The sequence below is a fragment of the Patagioenas fasciata genome, chromosome 1 (genome assembly GCF_037038585.1).
Source record: "Patagioenas fasciata isolate bPatFas1 chromosome 1, bPatFas1.hap1, whole genome shotgun sequence".
NCBI classification, from domain to species: Eukaryota; Metazoa; Chordata; class Aves; order Columbiformes; family Columbidae; genus Patagioenas; species Patagioenas fasciata.
This window is the reverse complement of record NC_092520.1, coordinates 177,602,330-177,615,114: the sequence shown is the minus strand read 5'-3', so window position 1 is coordinate 177,615,114 and position 12,785 is coordinate 177,602,330. Positions and strand designations below refer to the sequence as shown.

General features: G+C 41.3%; 2 protein-coding genes across 3 annotated transcripts in view; both read left to right on the top strand.

Moving 5' to 3' along the window:
- Positions 1 to 4,565, top strand: part of NUP107 (nucleoporin 107) — a 31,060-nt gene extending 26,495 nt beyond the window's left edge. For both annotated transcript variants that reach the window (XM_065859759.2, XM_065859751.2), the window contains 7 exons: positions 200 to 306; positions 1,293 to 1,395; positions 1,574 to 1,734; positions 1,928 to 2,053; positions 2,790 to 2,903; positions 3,201 to 3,368; positions 4,233 to 4,565. In XM_065859759.2, coding sequence (XP_065715831.1) covers positions 200 to 306; positions 1,293 to 1,395; positions 1,574 to 1,734; positions 1,928 to 2,053; positions 2,790 to 2,903; positions 3,201 to 3,368; positions 4,233 to 4,340 — 887 coding nt within the window. In that variant the 3' untranslated portion in view covers positions 4,341 to 4,565. The remainder of the gene's footprint in view (positions 1 to 199; positions 307 to 1,292; positions 1,396 to 1,573; positions 1,735 to 1,927; positions 2,054 to 2,789; positions 2,904 to 3,200; positions 3,369 to 4,232) is intronic.
- A 1,309-nt stretch (positions 4,566 to 5,874) lies between these two features.
- On the top strand, positions 5,875 to 12,250 carry SLC35E3 (solute carrier family 35 member E3). Its single transcript, XM_065854871.2, has 5 exons — positions 5,875 to 6,341; positions 6,453 to 6,563; positions 8,097 to 8,255; positions 9,185 to 9,267; positions 9,739 to 12,250. The coding sequence occupies exons 1-5, from the start codon at positions 5,952 to 5,954 to the stop codon at positions 9,923 to 9,925; spliced, it is 930 nt and encodes a 309-aa protein (XP_065710943.1). The 5' UTR covers positions 5,875 to 5,951; the 3' UTR covers positions 9,926 to 12,250.
- Positions 12,251 to 12,785: the final 535 nt, after the last annotated feature.

Genomic DNA, 12,785 nt, shown 5'->3' with positions numbered 1-12,785 from the left:
ATTTTCTGTTACCTCAAATATCGTTCTTCTAAAATACCTGCAATAAATCACATATCTCAAAAGCTTATAATTTATTCTGACAATGTGAGTGTGAGCAGACTGATAAAAATTACTAGTAGTAAGGAACAAGAGCAACAGCTGGAGCATTTTGTGGTGTTTGAATTCATGGTCACTCTTACACAGTTCTCTCTTACCCTAGGTCTGGATGTTGCAACCATAACAAAAACTGTTGTTGAAAACATCCGCAAGAAGGATGCTGGTGAATTCAGTCACCATGACCAAATGTTAGATACAGGCACAACTGAGGTGAGTATACTTTGTAGCGCAGATACTCCAGTTCGCGATCGAATACAGAGTCTTTTACCCCATATGATCCATATTTCTCATTCAATGATTGTGGAAATTGCCTTGAAAAAGCCTGTGAGGGAAATGCACTTTCCATGTGCCCAAGTGAGGAGTAATTGCACAAATTCATAACTTCTGTTTCTACATCTTGATTTTTCTGGGCTGTGGTGCGTGTTGCTCAGCAGCAGGTCTGTATGCAAACAATAAGTGGAGATAAAGCCCTTGAAAAGACTATAAAAAAATACATTGTAGCTGAGAGTAGGATATTATTGGAGCTCCTCAGAATTATGAGGATTAACACTTTGGATCACAGATGTAAGCTGTGACTTGCTCAAGTGTCATATTCCAGCTATAACAGACATTGCCTTCACGACAGTTTCCTTGCTGTCGCTATTGAGTGTTGGTTGGATCCAACTCAGTACTTCAGCGACAGTGAGATACTGCTGATAGCTTGCGTGCAAAGTAGTGTTTAGAAAGCAACTCATAGTTTGGAAACTTGTGGGAATTATTTTGCTGTTCGGTACAAAGTTTAGACTCTCTAAGCCAAATAGGTAGTTTATCTAACACAAGAGTTGGAAGATGGTGATTGCAGGCTGATGGCACCTCTGAAGGTTGTAGCAAGGGCTCCATAAACGATGTTTGTACAGTGTATTCTTATTAAAGTTTGAGGAAGATGGATGGTAATCCATGAAGCTTTTTTGAGAGCTGGCGCTCATCCATTGGTCTATCTTGGGAATATTTAGAAATTAATTTTTGAATTATTATAGATTGCAGAGTGTTTTCTAAGCTTTTGATGCTAAAGTTGTGAATAAAGCAATCCTTGTTAGTATGTCATAATGCTATCCAAAGATCTCTAGAAACTTGTGTATTTCATTGATCAGATTTGATGTGTCTAACATCAGCTGCATGCTTGAAATGTTAGTGAAACTATATGTTGTTTTTTACAGGCAGATCAGCTGAAAATAGATGTGATTGACTGGCTCGTATTTGATCCTGCACAGAGGGCAGAAGCACTTAAGCAAAGCAATGCAATCATGAGGAAATTCTTGGGTACTAAACTTCACAAATATTGTAGAGATTTAAAATGTTGGTTTTATTCTCATTGACTTTTGGGACTACTTTTCATATAGCTTCGAATCTAGTCTATTAAAAAGCATGAGTTTGTCAGTTTATAAAAACGAAGTATGGAAATTGCAAAGCTGTTGATACTCAGCTTGCATTCTCACAGCATCCAAGAAACATGAAGCTGCAAAACATGTGTTTGTGAAGATTCCCCAAGACTCTATAGCAGAAATATATAACCAATGGGAAGAACAGGGAATGGATACTCCGCTTCCAGCTGAAGATGACAATGCCATACGGGAACATTTATGTATTCGGGCGTATTTGGTGAGTTTCAGACATGCTATATTCCAAGGTATTACTGATAAATAATGCTGGCTTTGCCTTGGTGGTGAAACTTTAAGCTTTATTAATTTGATTTAACTTTTGATTCCTGGATGCACTATAGCTGTGCAATTAATGATATTCTTATAATTATATGCATCAAAAATGTCCAAATACTGTTTCCAATGCAATCCAGGAAGCCCACGAAACCTTTAATGAATGGTTTAAACACATGAACTCAGCTCCACAGAAGCCTTCTTTGTTACCACAAGCAAGTTTCACTGAAAAGGTGGCCCATGAACATAAGCAAAAGAAGTACGAGGTAGGTCAAAGTTCAAGTTGTTGTTTACTATAAACATTTATATTCTTGCTTAGCAGGCAATCTTAGCTTAATGAAACAGAGTAAAAGACTGCTAATTCATACTGCTTGAGAACTCTTTTATAAATTATTCTATTTTTATGTTGAAAAGGGAGTATGAGAATAGTAATGCCACTGCACAATAAACTTTTTCTTATATGACTCAGTTTTACATATAGTATTTTATACTGTAATAGTAAATATTGATTAGAATGTGTTGATTGTCAGTGTTGTTAATAAATCTGAGTACTTGATTTTGCTGTTAACTTTTCCCTGGAGATGGAGGATGAAGGCTATCCTGTGTTCTTGCATTTGTCACATTTTCTCCTCTAAAAGGTGCTGCAGTTCTCTTTGTTCTGCCAAAAGTTATTTTTGCCTGTCTGCCCAGTGTGAACACACTGTATTCAGTTTATAATATATTTGTTATATAAGCATGGCAGAATAAGTTCTTTAAAATTATCTTTCTGTAGTGTAGTGGCTTCTAGTACTTCTGAACAACCTGTCAGACTTTCTGGACAGGGAATTAAGCAAGGATGGAAATAGCTGTTAGCAGCAGGCTTTTAGGTTTTGGCATTTGGCTAAAGACTCTAATTTGAATTAGAGCTTCACTGGCTGCTGCATGCTAGGTACAGAATCTGTGTTAAAATAGCCTTGGAAATTATCCTGTTCTGCAGTAGTTTATTTTTCATTTCTTTGCCAGATGGACTATGGTATTTGGAAAGGCCTCTTGGACGCTCTTACAGCTGATGTGAAAGAGAAAATGTACAATGTCTTGCTGTTTGTTGATGGAGGATGGATGGTTGATGTTAGAGAGGTAAAATTAATTTTTATATCATGGCATAGGCCACAAAGTGTAGATTTCACCCAGTTGTACCCTTGTCATCTTTAGTTTGATGTGTTTCTGTTTACTCCAGTATAATTCACTCTGGCCTTGCTGTGACCAGTTACAAATTGCTTCTCCTTCAGTTACCACATAAATCGGATCTGGCAGTCCAGTCTAGGCTGGTTAGTCCAGTTTTTTGCCTCTGGCGCTACTAGTTATGTGGTTATGCTGAGTTGCCTTTTAAAGATAGATTTTCATAATACTAATACATTATTTCGCTGTGGTAAGGATGCCGAGGATGACCCAGAACGAACACACCAGATGATTTTGCTGCGAAAGCTGTGCCTGCCCATGATGTGTTTTTTACTGCACACGGTGTTACATAGTACTGGACAATACCAGGAGTGCCTGCGACTGGCTGACATGGTCGCTTCTGAGCGACACAAGCTTTATACGGTGAGTTACTGAGAGCTGCAGACAGCTTAGCTGCCATGTAAAAGATCTGTGGGTTGACTGTGGAAAAAGCTTCTATAGAGAGAGGAAGATGCCATATGTTCCTTAACAGCATAAGTTTCTTCATCTCTTCCCATTCACTGCAGTAGTAAAGGGTTTCCTTGTATGCTGACTTAAGGAATCAAAGATTCAACTTTGAAACACTGAAGATTATGACAATGTTTTGACAAGCAGTTCTTCAGGGTAGTGCAGTTACTAATTTTTGGATGGGGGGCTATTGAATTGAAAGAGGTTGAACTGTAGAATTGTAATAGATTTTTTTTTTTTTCCACTTACATTTCAGAACACTGAGCAAGCAGGTTTTGTTTTGGGGCACTTGATTTACCTAACCAACTCTCCCTGCAAAAGCCTGAAAAACAACCCTGAAAAACCTTATCACTTAACAAAAAAAAAAAAAAAACAACTAAACCACAACACTCTCTCTCTCCCACCCCGCCCCCCCAAAAAAAACAAGGATTAGAAATCTGAAAAGAAACATCAAGGCTAAGAAAAACACTGTGATGCATTCACCTGGATTGGCTTAAGGTTTCTGCCAGCAAAACCAGGAAAATTAAATTTGGCTGTTTCCCAGTAATCTCTGTAGTAGTTACAAGACAGAACTATCTTGAGACTACCTTCAGGTTTTGGATACCACTACTGCTGGTTTCCAGTCCTTTACTAAAGGCCATTCTGAAATGTCTGATGTTCACACTGTCTTAAATAGAAAAAAAATTAGTAAATTAACCACCATTATTTACTTTTATATCATGCTATTTATTGTGAATAAATATAACTTCATTATGCTTTTTTAAAAATTATTATTCTTAGGTATTTTCAAAAGAAGAACTTCAAAAGCTTCTACAGAAGCTGCGGGAATCTTCTCTGATGCTTCTGGACCAGGATCTTGACCCGTTGGGATATGAAATTCAGTCCTAGGATTTGATGTAGATACTTGCAAAAACTTCTGAACATGGACATTCTGGTTATAAAAAAGAACCCAACCATGACTCGGATAAGCTGTTCTGATTGCTGGGGAAAAAAACCTAGCCCTCAGATTTCAATTTGAACTTGAAACATTCTGACCAACTTCAGAGATAATATTTGTTATACAACCTTTTTCACAGTTTTTTTTTCTAATAAAAGTGCTTCACAAACAGAAAATGTTTATGATCATGTGAATGGCCTTAATCTCTTTGCTATGGGCCAAATTCCTGCCTGCAGACTGGCAACATACTCAGGAAAAGAATGTGCAAGTATACGGTGGAGAGGAGAATGAGTCCAGAGGAGGATGTAAGTGGAAAGCAGAGCAGAAGGCAGCAGATACAGAGGGCTGGAGGAAAGGAAGAGAGCCAGTGAAGGGCTACCACCAGCCTGTCAGAAGAAAAGGGCTTGTACTGCTCTCACCTACATTGTGTAGTTGGTAAATCTCAGAGTCACAGAATGGTTGGGGTTGGAAGGGACCTCTAGAGATCATCCAGTCCAACCCACCTGCTAAAGCAGGTTCACCCAGAGCAGATGGCACAGGAATGTGTCCAGGTGCATCCTGAATGTCTCTAGAGAAGGAAACTCCACAACCTCTCTGGGCAGCCTGTTCCAGTGCTCTGGTACCCTCAAAGGAAAGAAGTTTCTCCTCATATTCAGATGGAACCTCCTGTGCTTCAGTCTGTGCCCGTTGCCCCTCACCGTTATTGAGCATCACTGAAAGAGGAAGCTAATGTAATCCTGAACTTGAGGAAAGGTGATCATAACTTGAAACTCCCAAGTTTGAGATTTTGCAATTTATTTAGAAACCTTGTTTTGGCCCTGTTTATGTGTGTAAAAACACATTCAGCTGCTTTTCCTTAAACTGAAGAGTGCAGAGGCCAAAGCTGTAGTGCTGAGTACCCAAGAGCTTTGGTGCCTTCACCCTGTCAGTGTCTTCTGACACTTTACAAAGAGCTTTCTGTAATATGTGCTGTATCTATCTATGTATATGTATTTTCCTCTGTGTGTGTAGAAATACACATTACCGTTCTGAAAGGTACTTGCAGCCTGGGGAGAGGGTGCGTTCCTGCCAGTCGCTGGGCTGTTGGACAGCAGGGCAGCAGGTGGGGGTCTGCCTGCGGGGGGGGGGGGGGTACCTGGAGGTGTTTAAAAGGCGTTTAGACGAGGTTCTTAGGCACATGGTTTAGTGCTAGAGCTAGGTTATGGTTGGACTCGATGATCCCGGGGGTCTCTTCCAACCGAAACGATTCGATGACTCTATGGCACTCGGGAGGGGCGGGGACCTGTACCTTTGCGGGGCTGTCCTCGGGGCCCCAGGGACCGCCTTCTGCTGCGCGTCCGGGCGCCCGCCGGGGCGGCTGCAGCTCCCGCTTCCCCGGCAGCGCCGCCCGGCGTCGCAGCTCCGCCCGCGGGGCCGGGGCGGGCGGGGCCACCGGAAGGCGCCAGCCCACGTGTCCCGGCGGGGGCGGTGGCAGCGGCAGCGGCAGGCGGGGGCGGCCCGGCCGGTTCGCTGGCGGCCGGCGTGGCTGCCTGAGCCGCTGCTGCCCGGCGCCGCGGGACGCCATGGGCTGGCTGCCGGCGCAGGGGCGGCTGGCGGCGGGGCTGCTGGTGAACTTGGCCGCCTCCATCTGCATCGTCTTCCTGAACAAGTGGCTGTACGTGCGGCTGGGCTTCCCCAACCTCAGCCTCACCCTGGTGCACTTCGCCATCACCTGGCTGGGCCTCTACCTGTGCCAGGCGCTCGGTGCCTTCTCCCCCAAGAGCCTGCAGCCCGCGCAGGTGCTGCCCTTGGCCCTCAGCTTCTGCGGCTTCGTCGTCTTCACCAACCTCTCCCTGCAGAGTAACACCATCGGTACCTACCAGCTGGCCAAAGCCATGACCACGCCGGTCATCGTGGTCATCCAGAGCCTGGCTTACGGGAAGACCTTCCCACTCCGTATCAAGCTCACCCTGGTGAGGAGGCGGCGGGGCGGGAAAGGGGGGGCGCGGGGGTTCCCGCCCGCCCACCCTGAGGCGACGCCCGAGGGCAGCGGCCCGGCCTAAACCCCCCTCTCTGTTCCACAGGTCCCCATCACGCTCGGCGTTTTCCTCAACTCCTACTACGACGTGAAGTTCAGCGTCCTCGGGATGGCGTTTGCCACTCTGGGTGTCCTGGTGACCTCCCTCTACCAAGTGGTGGGTTTGGCGAGGGTGAAGGTGGGTGGGAGTGTTGTGGTGGTTGGTCTCCAAGCTGCTGCTCCTCGGTTAGAATGGGCTTGGAACAGCACCCCTGTCTTTCAGGAAGCCTTCTGTACTCCATTATTTATTTTAAAAACACTTTAAAAATGTGATAATACACTATAACCCCTGGTAAGCTGTTTAAGCACTTGGTTGTCCTTGCTGCTAAAAGTTGGGGTGTCATTTTTAACGTGATCTTGAGCATATTTTCCATGGGTGAGGATCGCTTTCATGGTAAAACTCCTTTTTTGTAGAGATCACAGATTTTCTCCTTGCTGAAGCAAGTGCCTTGTGTTTTAGCCCTTTCCTATTTTCCAGTCCTTCAGTTAATCCCATGGTTTATCCTTGAGCTATTTACATTTTACCATCATTCTTCAATTTTGACTGTACACAGTCTTAAGATGTTTTTGTTGAGAATGCATTAATATATATGTATGTGCAATATAACCTTTCTGGATGATGATGGTTGAAAAAATAGATACGTCCAAGGACTGCCTTAGCCTTCTCTGCTGTAACGTACTAACAGCTCATGACCAGTTAATTATTGGCCTTGACTATAAAAGCCTCCCTGATTAGAGTCCCCTGTCGTGTTGATGTGATAGTCATAATCAATTTAAATATGAACTTCCTTGTAACAAGTGTACTGTGTGTCCAAAAGAAGTTTTTTTGATCTGTAGTGTGCCAGATGATAAATAATGGTCTCTTGACCTGTTTTGGGGCAGGAGGAGGACAGAGATGTTGCATCATAACTTTAAGTGATGATGTTTGTACATGAGAAATGATAGTGAAAGTGAGTGACATTATTCTGTAATTAAAAAAAAAAAATAGCAGGTTTGTATGCTGGAATCCGTGAAACCAATTAATGTAATTTATGAAGTATTACACTAAATGTCATTCTTCAATACAAGATGCATCTTTTTGCCTGTAACATCTGTCTTCATAACCACAGATAACTAATGTTGTCTCTTAAAGCACGCTACATTGAAAATCCAAGTTAGAGTCAATTATAGTCAATATTGAAATGAAATCCAGTAAATTAGGAATAAACTGGCAAAAGAAAGCCAAACATTTACTGGTTTTATTAGTTTGTGCATGGAGGAAAATGAGAAAGAGAAAAAGCAGATCTCTGCTTAGGCAAATGTGCTCAGCCCCATCATAGACAGGATCTGGAATTTGTCCTTAGAATAAAAGGGAGCTGGCATTTCTTCCCAGCTCTGCTACTTTTTGTTCTCCAGGCTCTAGGAAAAGGCAGCTTTAGGCACTCAAGGGTTTTTCGCTGCCCCTGCATATGATTTTCTCCTCATGTGGCTTGTGTGCTCACAAGAGGCAAACACATGGGCCTCCAGTTACGCAAAAGTAAAAGGTGATGCTCAGCAGTCTGTTTATGCACTATTGTCCACAAGGCTGTGTTAGTAGCCAGGTTGCTTTTGCTCAAGTTTTCAATTTTATTTTTTTTTCCTCATGTTTAACAGCTTTCTCTTTTGTTTTTAGTGGGTAGGAGCCAAGCAGCATGAGTTGCAGGTAAACTCTATGCAGTTGCTGTACTATCAGGCACCAATGTCCTCAGCTATGTTGTTGTTCATCATACCCTTTTTTGAACCGGTCTTTGGAGAAGGGGGAATATTTGGGCCCTGGACGCTTTCTGCTGTGGTAAGGCTTTTATTGTCTTTATTTAAATAAATAATCATTGACGTTGTTAAATTTGAGAGTAGGATCTGTTTCTTTGTGAACAGATTTTTGTACAGTCCTTGACTATGATGAGAGGGGCACGTGCAAGAGAAAAGAAGCCCTTGTGTCTGCCCAACTTCCTCCCAGAGGAGTCTGTCAATCGATTTACCTCCTTATTCTTCTTTCTGTTTAGAGGACACCTGAACAACAGGAAAATCTGACAAAATCCAGAAGCTTCCCCTAGTGTATTAAATTAAAAATGTGTAAGTGCCCTAGTTCCAGCTCTTACTGTCCACTCAGAAAAGAGAAAAGCATGCTCACTTTTGACACTCTCCTTTTCTGTGGAAGGATGCCAATGTTGGTTGTTCTCTAGAATTGCTAGTTTTTTTTTCACCAAGAAGGCTATAATTTCTCTATTTAACCTTCTGTCCAAAAAAGAGCCAATGGCATATTCTTACCACTGCTGATCGTGCTGCTTAGTGATGGGTCGTTTCTCGTAGCTTGGCAGTTGATGAATGGGGTAGCAAGTATTCTCAACAATGAAATCAGATATTTTTCCGAAATAGTTTTTGTGTGACCATAAGTAAGACTTTGTCTCAAAGATAAAGAATATCACCTCTTTGGTATGAGTGGCCAGATTTTCCAAATCACTCTTAAATGTTCGCTGAGAGTAAAGGAGAAAAGGCTTGTGGTTATATCGGTGTATATTTATGGACATGATACCGTGAGCTACTTATACACATCACCAGTGCCTGTACTGATTTGAAGCTGTTTCTATTTTTGTTCTCCATATGTTTTTCTTGCCTGATATTTTGCATTTTAAAGTAAAGGAAGCTAACTAAATAACCTGAAATGTATCTATAGATGACCAAAAGCATGTCAAGTTATTGACTGTATCTGTTAATCTGCAGATAATGGTACTGCTGTCTGGAATAATAGCCTTTATGGTAAACTTGTCCATTTACTGGATCATTGGAAATACATCACCTGTCACGTATCCTTTGTAACATCAGTTGTTTCTCCTGTTTCCAGGTGAATTATATTAGCATTAATTTGGGCTGTTTCACTGTGGGAAAATTGTTTGGTAACCTTCCTGGTTTATCTTAAATGATGAAGCCGGAAAAGCATGTTCATTTTTTAGTGTAGTTTGTTTCTTTGTTTGGGGTTTGTCTAGATAATGGCATTTAACTCACTGATGTGACCTTCAAACCTACAAAGAGTATTCACCCAGGCTTTGGCTACCTTCAGGAAGCGTTGTCATGTCAGTTAGTTAGTCATGTGTGGTGGGTGAAGGACTCTGCATGGAGCTTAATTCTCATAGCCACAGAGATGTAGGAAAGTCACATGAGTTGAAGTTGATGTGACACATCCCTGCATGCTTTGGGTGTAATTAACGAAGTTCCCAAATGTGTGTTTTTACAACAAACAATACTGATATTTGCCATTATCCTTAACAGGTGTCTAGGTATAACATGTTTGGACATTTCAAGTTCTGCATCACGCTCCTGGGAGGGTGCCTCTTATTTAAGGATCCACTGTCTGTTAATCAAGGCCTAGGGATTCTGTGCACATTGTTTGGCATTTTAGCTTACACCCACTTCAAGCTTAGCGAGCAGGAAAGCAATAAGAGTAAATTGGTTCAGCGTCCATGAAGCAAGGGGTTCTGGAGATTAATAATATTGTGAAGGAAGGCAAGTATTTAAACATGCATTGATTCTAGAATGCACAAAATTGCCTCATTCATTTATATCTATGGTTTTAGTTTAACTGCCAGGATCGTTATTCTGTAACTAAACTGAAGGAACTGAATTATGTAAAATACTGGATTTTTGCCATCTCAGTCCATCCTCTCATTTTCATGAAATTTAAATGGTAACTTAAAAGAGAAAAAGGCACACTTCAAATTGCTGTGGAAATTGTACTGGAGTAATTATATTTTTTTGCATACCAAATGAGATCATGATGGCTACAGTTATAATACAGAGAGAGAAAGAAAAGGGATCTTGTCTTTGTGATCATGCCAGTATTACTGTTGTGAAGAAACTTGGAGGCACTTTTATGCAGATGTTCTGGCATGTAATGACACTTCCTCCTTTTTGTCTGGTGAATGATGAAGAGGAAACGGACTTTGTTCAATAGTTTTAAAAAGGGCCACCAAGCTTAATCCTATTTCTTGTACGGTTTCTTATGTATGTTTGACTTCAACACATTGATTAGATTTTGGCTGAACAAAGTAGATAAAATTACAGGTGGAGAGAGACTAGAAGGGAGACACTGAAAAACCTGAAACCATGGGCCAAGCTAAAAAAAAGTAGGAAATCAGGTCTAAACAGTTAATCTTAAATTTTTCTTTTGATCCATCAGGACATGAATGAAGTAATTTGTGGTTTAGAAAATTCTGTTACTGATTTATAATTTTCTCCGTGCCAAAACCAAGGCTTTATGTGACATTTTGTAAATACTAGTGAGCCTAACAATATCTCTGATTTTGTGGTAATAGCCAAATATTTTGCAGCTCATGCACGCAGACACCTGTGCTAAGTATCTCCTCGGATAAATCTTTGGAAAGGTCACCATCTGTGATGGATGTGAAGGTTTCCTGGTTCTCTCTCCTGCCCTCAGCCACACCTCCCTTGCTCCTGCACCTTTCCCCGAGAGTTACGTTCAGTGGGATCCGCAGATTTGCCTGTTGGTGTTTTGGGGGGGAGGCCTGAGGGCTGTCTGGGCAGTGCTGGGATGGCAGCATTTCCTCAACAGTCGGTCAACTGGAAAATACCGAAGTGAGAGAAGAGTGTGAGGTGGGACCTGCTTCTGCTTTAATTTGGGAAGGCTTTGAAAATTATTTTATGCTGGTATCAAGCTCTGATTTTGACAACATGGAAGGAAGGAGAAGTTGAGTACTCTTCTATTTTTAAAAAGGAAGAAAAAATAACTGCTTTCAGTAAATCTGGTGAGAACATATGTTCACTAGATTTTCAGGATTAGAATTTATTTACAGGTCTTAATCTTTACATTTTGGGGTTTAATTTATCTTCATCTACCTCTGGCAGATTTAAAGAGGGAATTACATGAACAAAACTAGCTATCTAAGTTTTACAGCCACCAACAGAAATGATATTTAATTCCTCTAAGCTTTTTTACAATAGAGGCAACAAGTCTTTGTGTAGGAAACAATGCAGATCTTCTCAAGTTTGTGAATTATTTATCTGTTACAGAGTTCTTGATTTAAGAAAAAGTAATTTCTCTGTGTAACCTAAGTTTACACCATAATACTCTATATAATTTCAGAATTAGAAATACCTGAATCATTTTGCATCTTTACCAACTGTGTCTTAGACATTGTACTGGTCCAAGGATAATTTTTTGTATACATTTTTATAAGTCTAATTAGTTTAAAAATACAGCCTGGAGTACTGAAAGATGTGTTCAGACAGGACAATCTCTGGTTGCATATCCTTCAGTACGTACACTGAGAAAGCCATTTGCATTAATTTGTGCTGTGCACAAGTTCTTCTAAAATGTAGATAGACTGCAAAGACTCTTACGGTTAGAAAACAACAAATGAATTTGAAGCCTATATGACAACAATATTAGGGATGAAACTGATGTAAATATAAAGTGGTAGAATTAACAAAACAAGCATGTCTGAAAATATGAAGGACTCCTAAGGAGAGGAGCAGATCTGCAAGAGAAAGTTAACAGTATCATGTAAAACAATGCATTATGAATACAGTCTTGCTGGAATGCGTGAGTCATGGAGGTCACTTAAGTGACATGATTTTTTTCATGTGTTCAAGAGCTCTCCTTTGAGATTTAGCTGTTGTATCAAATAAATAAAGTATCTTGAACTTGGTCATATGGTTCAAAATATTAAATCCAGGAGGCTTGTGAAATTGTGGGATAAATAGATCTTTGTATGTATTGTTTCTCTGGATACCATGTGTAGAGTGGGAATAAATTTTTAATTACTTGACAGATATCTGCTTATTGCAAGGAAGAACAGTTCTTGATTTTTTTTCCATCTTCTGTTTGAATTGCATACACTATGTGGGTCTTGGTGTGTATAAAACAAAATGATGCCACTTGGATTTATGTCTGTATAAATATTTCAAGGTGTTTCCATGTTTTGGGGCTGAACTCATGACACAAAGCAGGGAGGCTGTATGCCTCTCCTCCCTGGGTGAATACAGGCACCCACATGTGTACACACACGTGCTTGCCCACTGAAAAGCCACCTGGGAGCTTTTCACCATTATCTTTCCCCTGCCTGAGTCCTCCCTGAATGCTCCAGCCTCTTTGTGGTCTCCGTTTCCTTCTCTGTCCCACACAGAGGTCCCAAGTGCAAGGTTCCTTGGTCTGGCTTTGTCCCTGTGCCAAGGCAGAGCTCACCCCCACCCTTGACAGGGAAGTCCTGATGGTACAGCCCAGTGGTACAGTGCAGTAACAAAACAAAGTTAACTGAGTACAGTAACTAGTACCAGCCAACTCCTTCCTTCACAGAGAAGTATCTGT

Bases quoted from the DNA above. Each gene is read 5' to 3' on its own strand.
- SLC35E3 (XM_065854871.2), top strand. From the start codon at position 5,952: ATGGGCTGGCTGCCGGCGCAGGGGCGGCTGGCGGCGGGGCTGCTGGTG. The intron at 6,564-8,096 runs GTGGGTTTGGCG...TTTTGTTTTTAG, and splicing joins TGACCTCCCTCTACCAAGTG to TGGGTAGGAGCCAAGCAGCA. The intron at 9,268-9,738 runs GTATCCTTTGTA...ACAGGTGTCTAG, and splicing joins GGAAATACATCACCTGTCAC to GTATAACATGTTTGGACATT.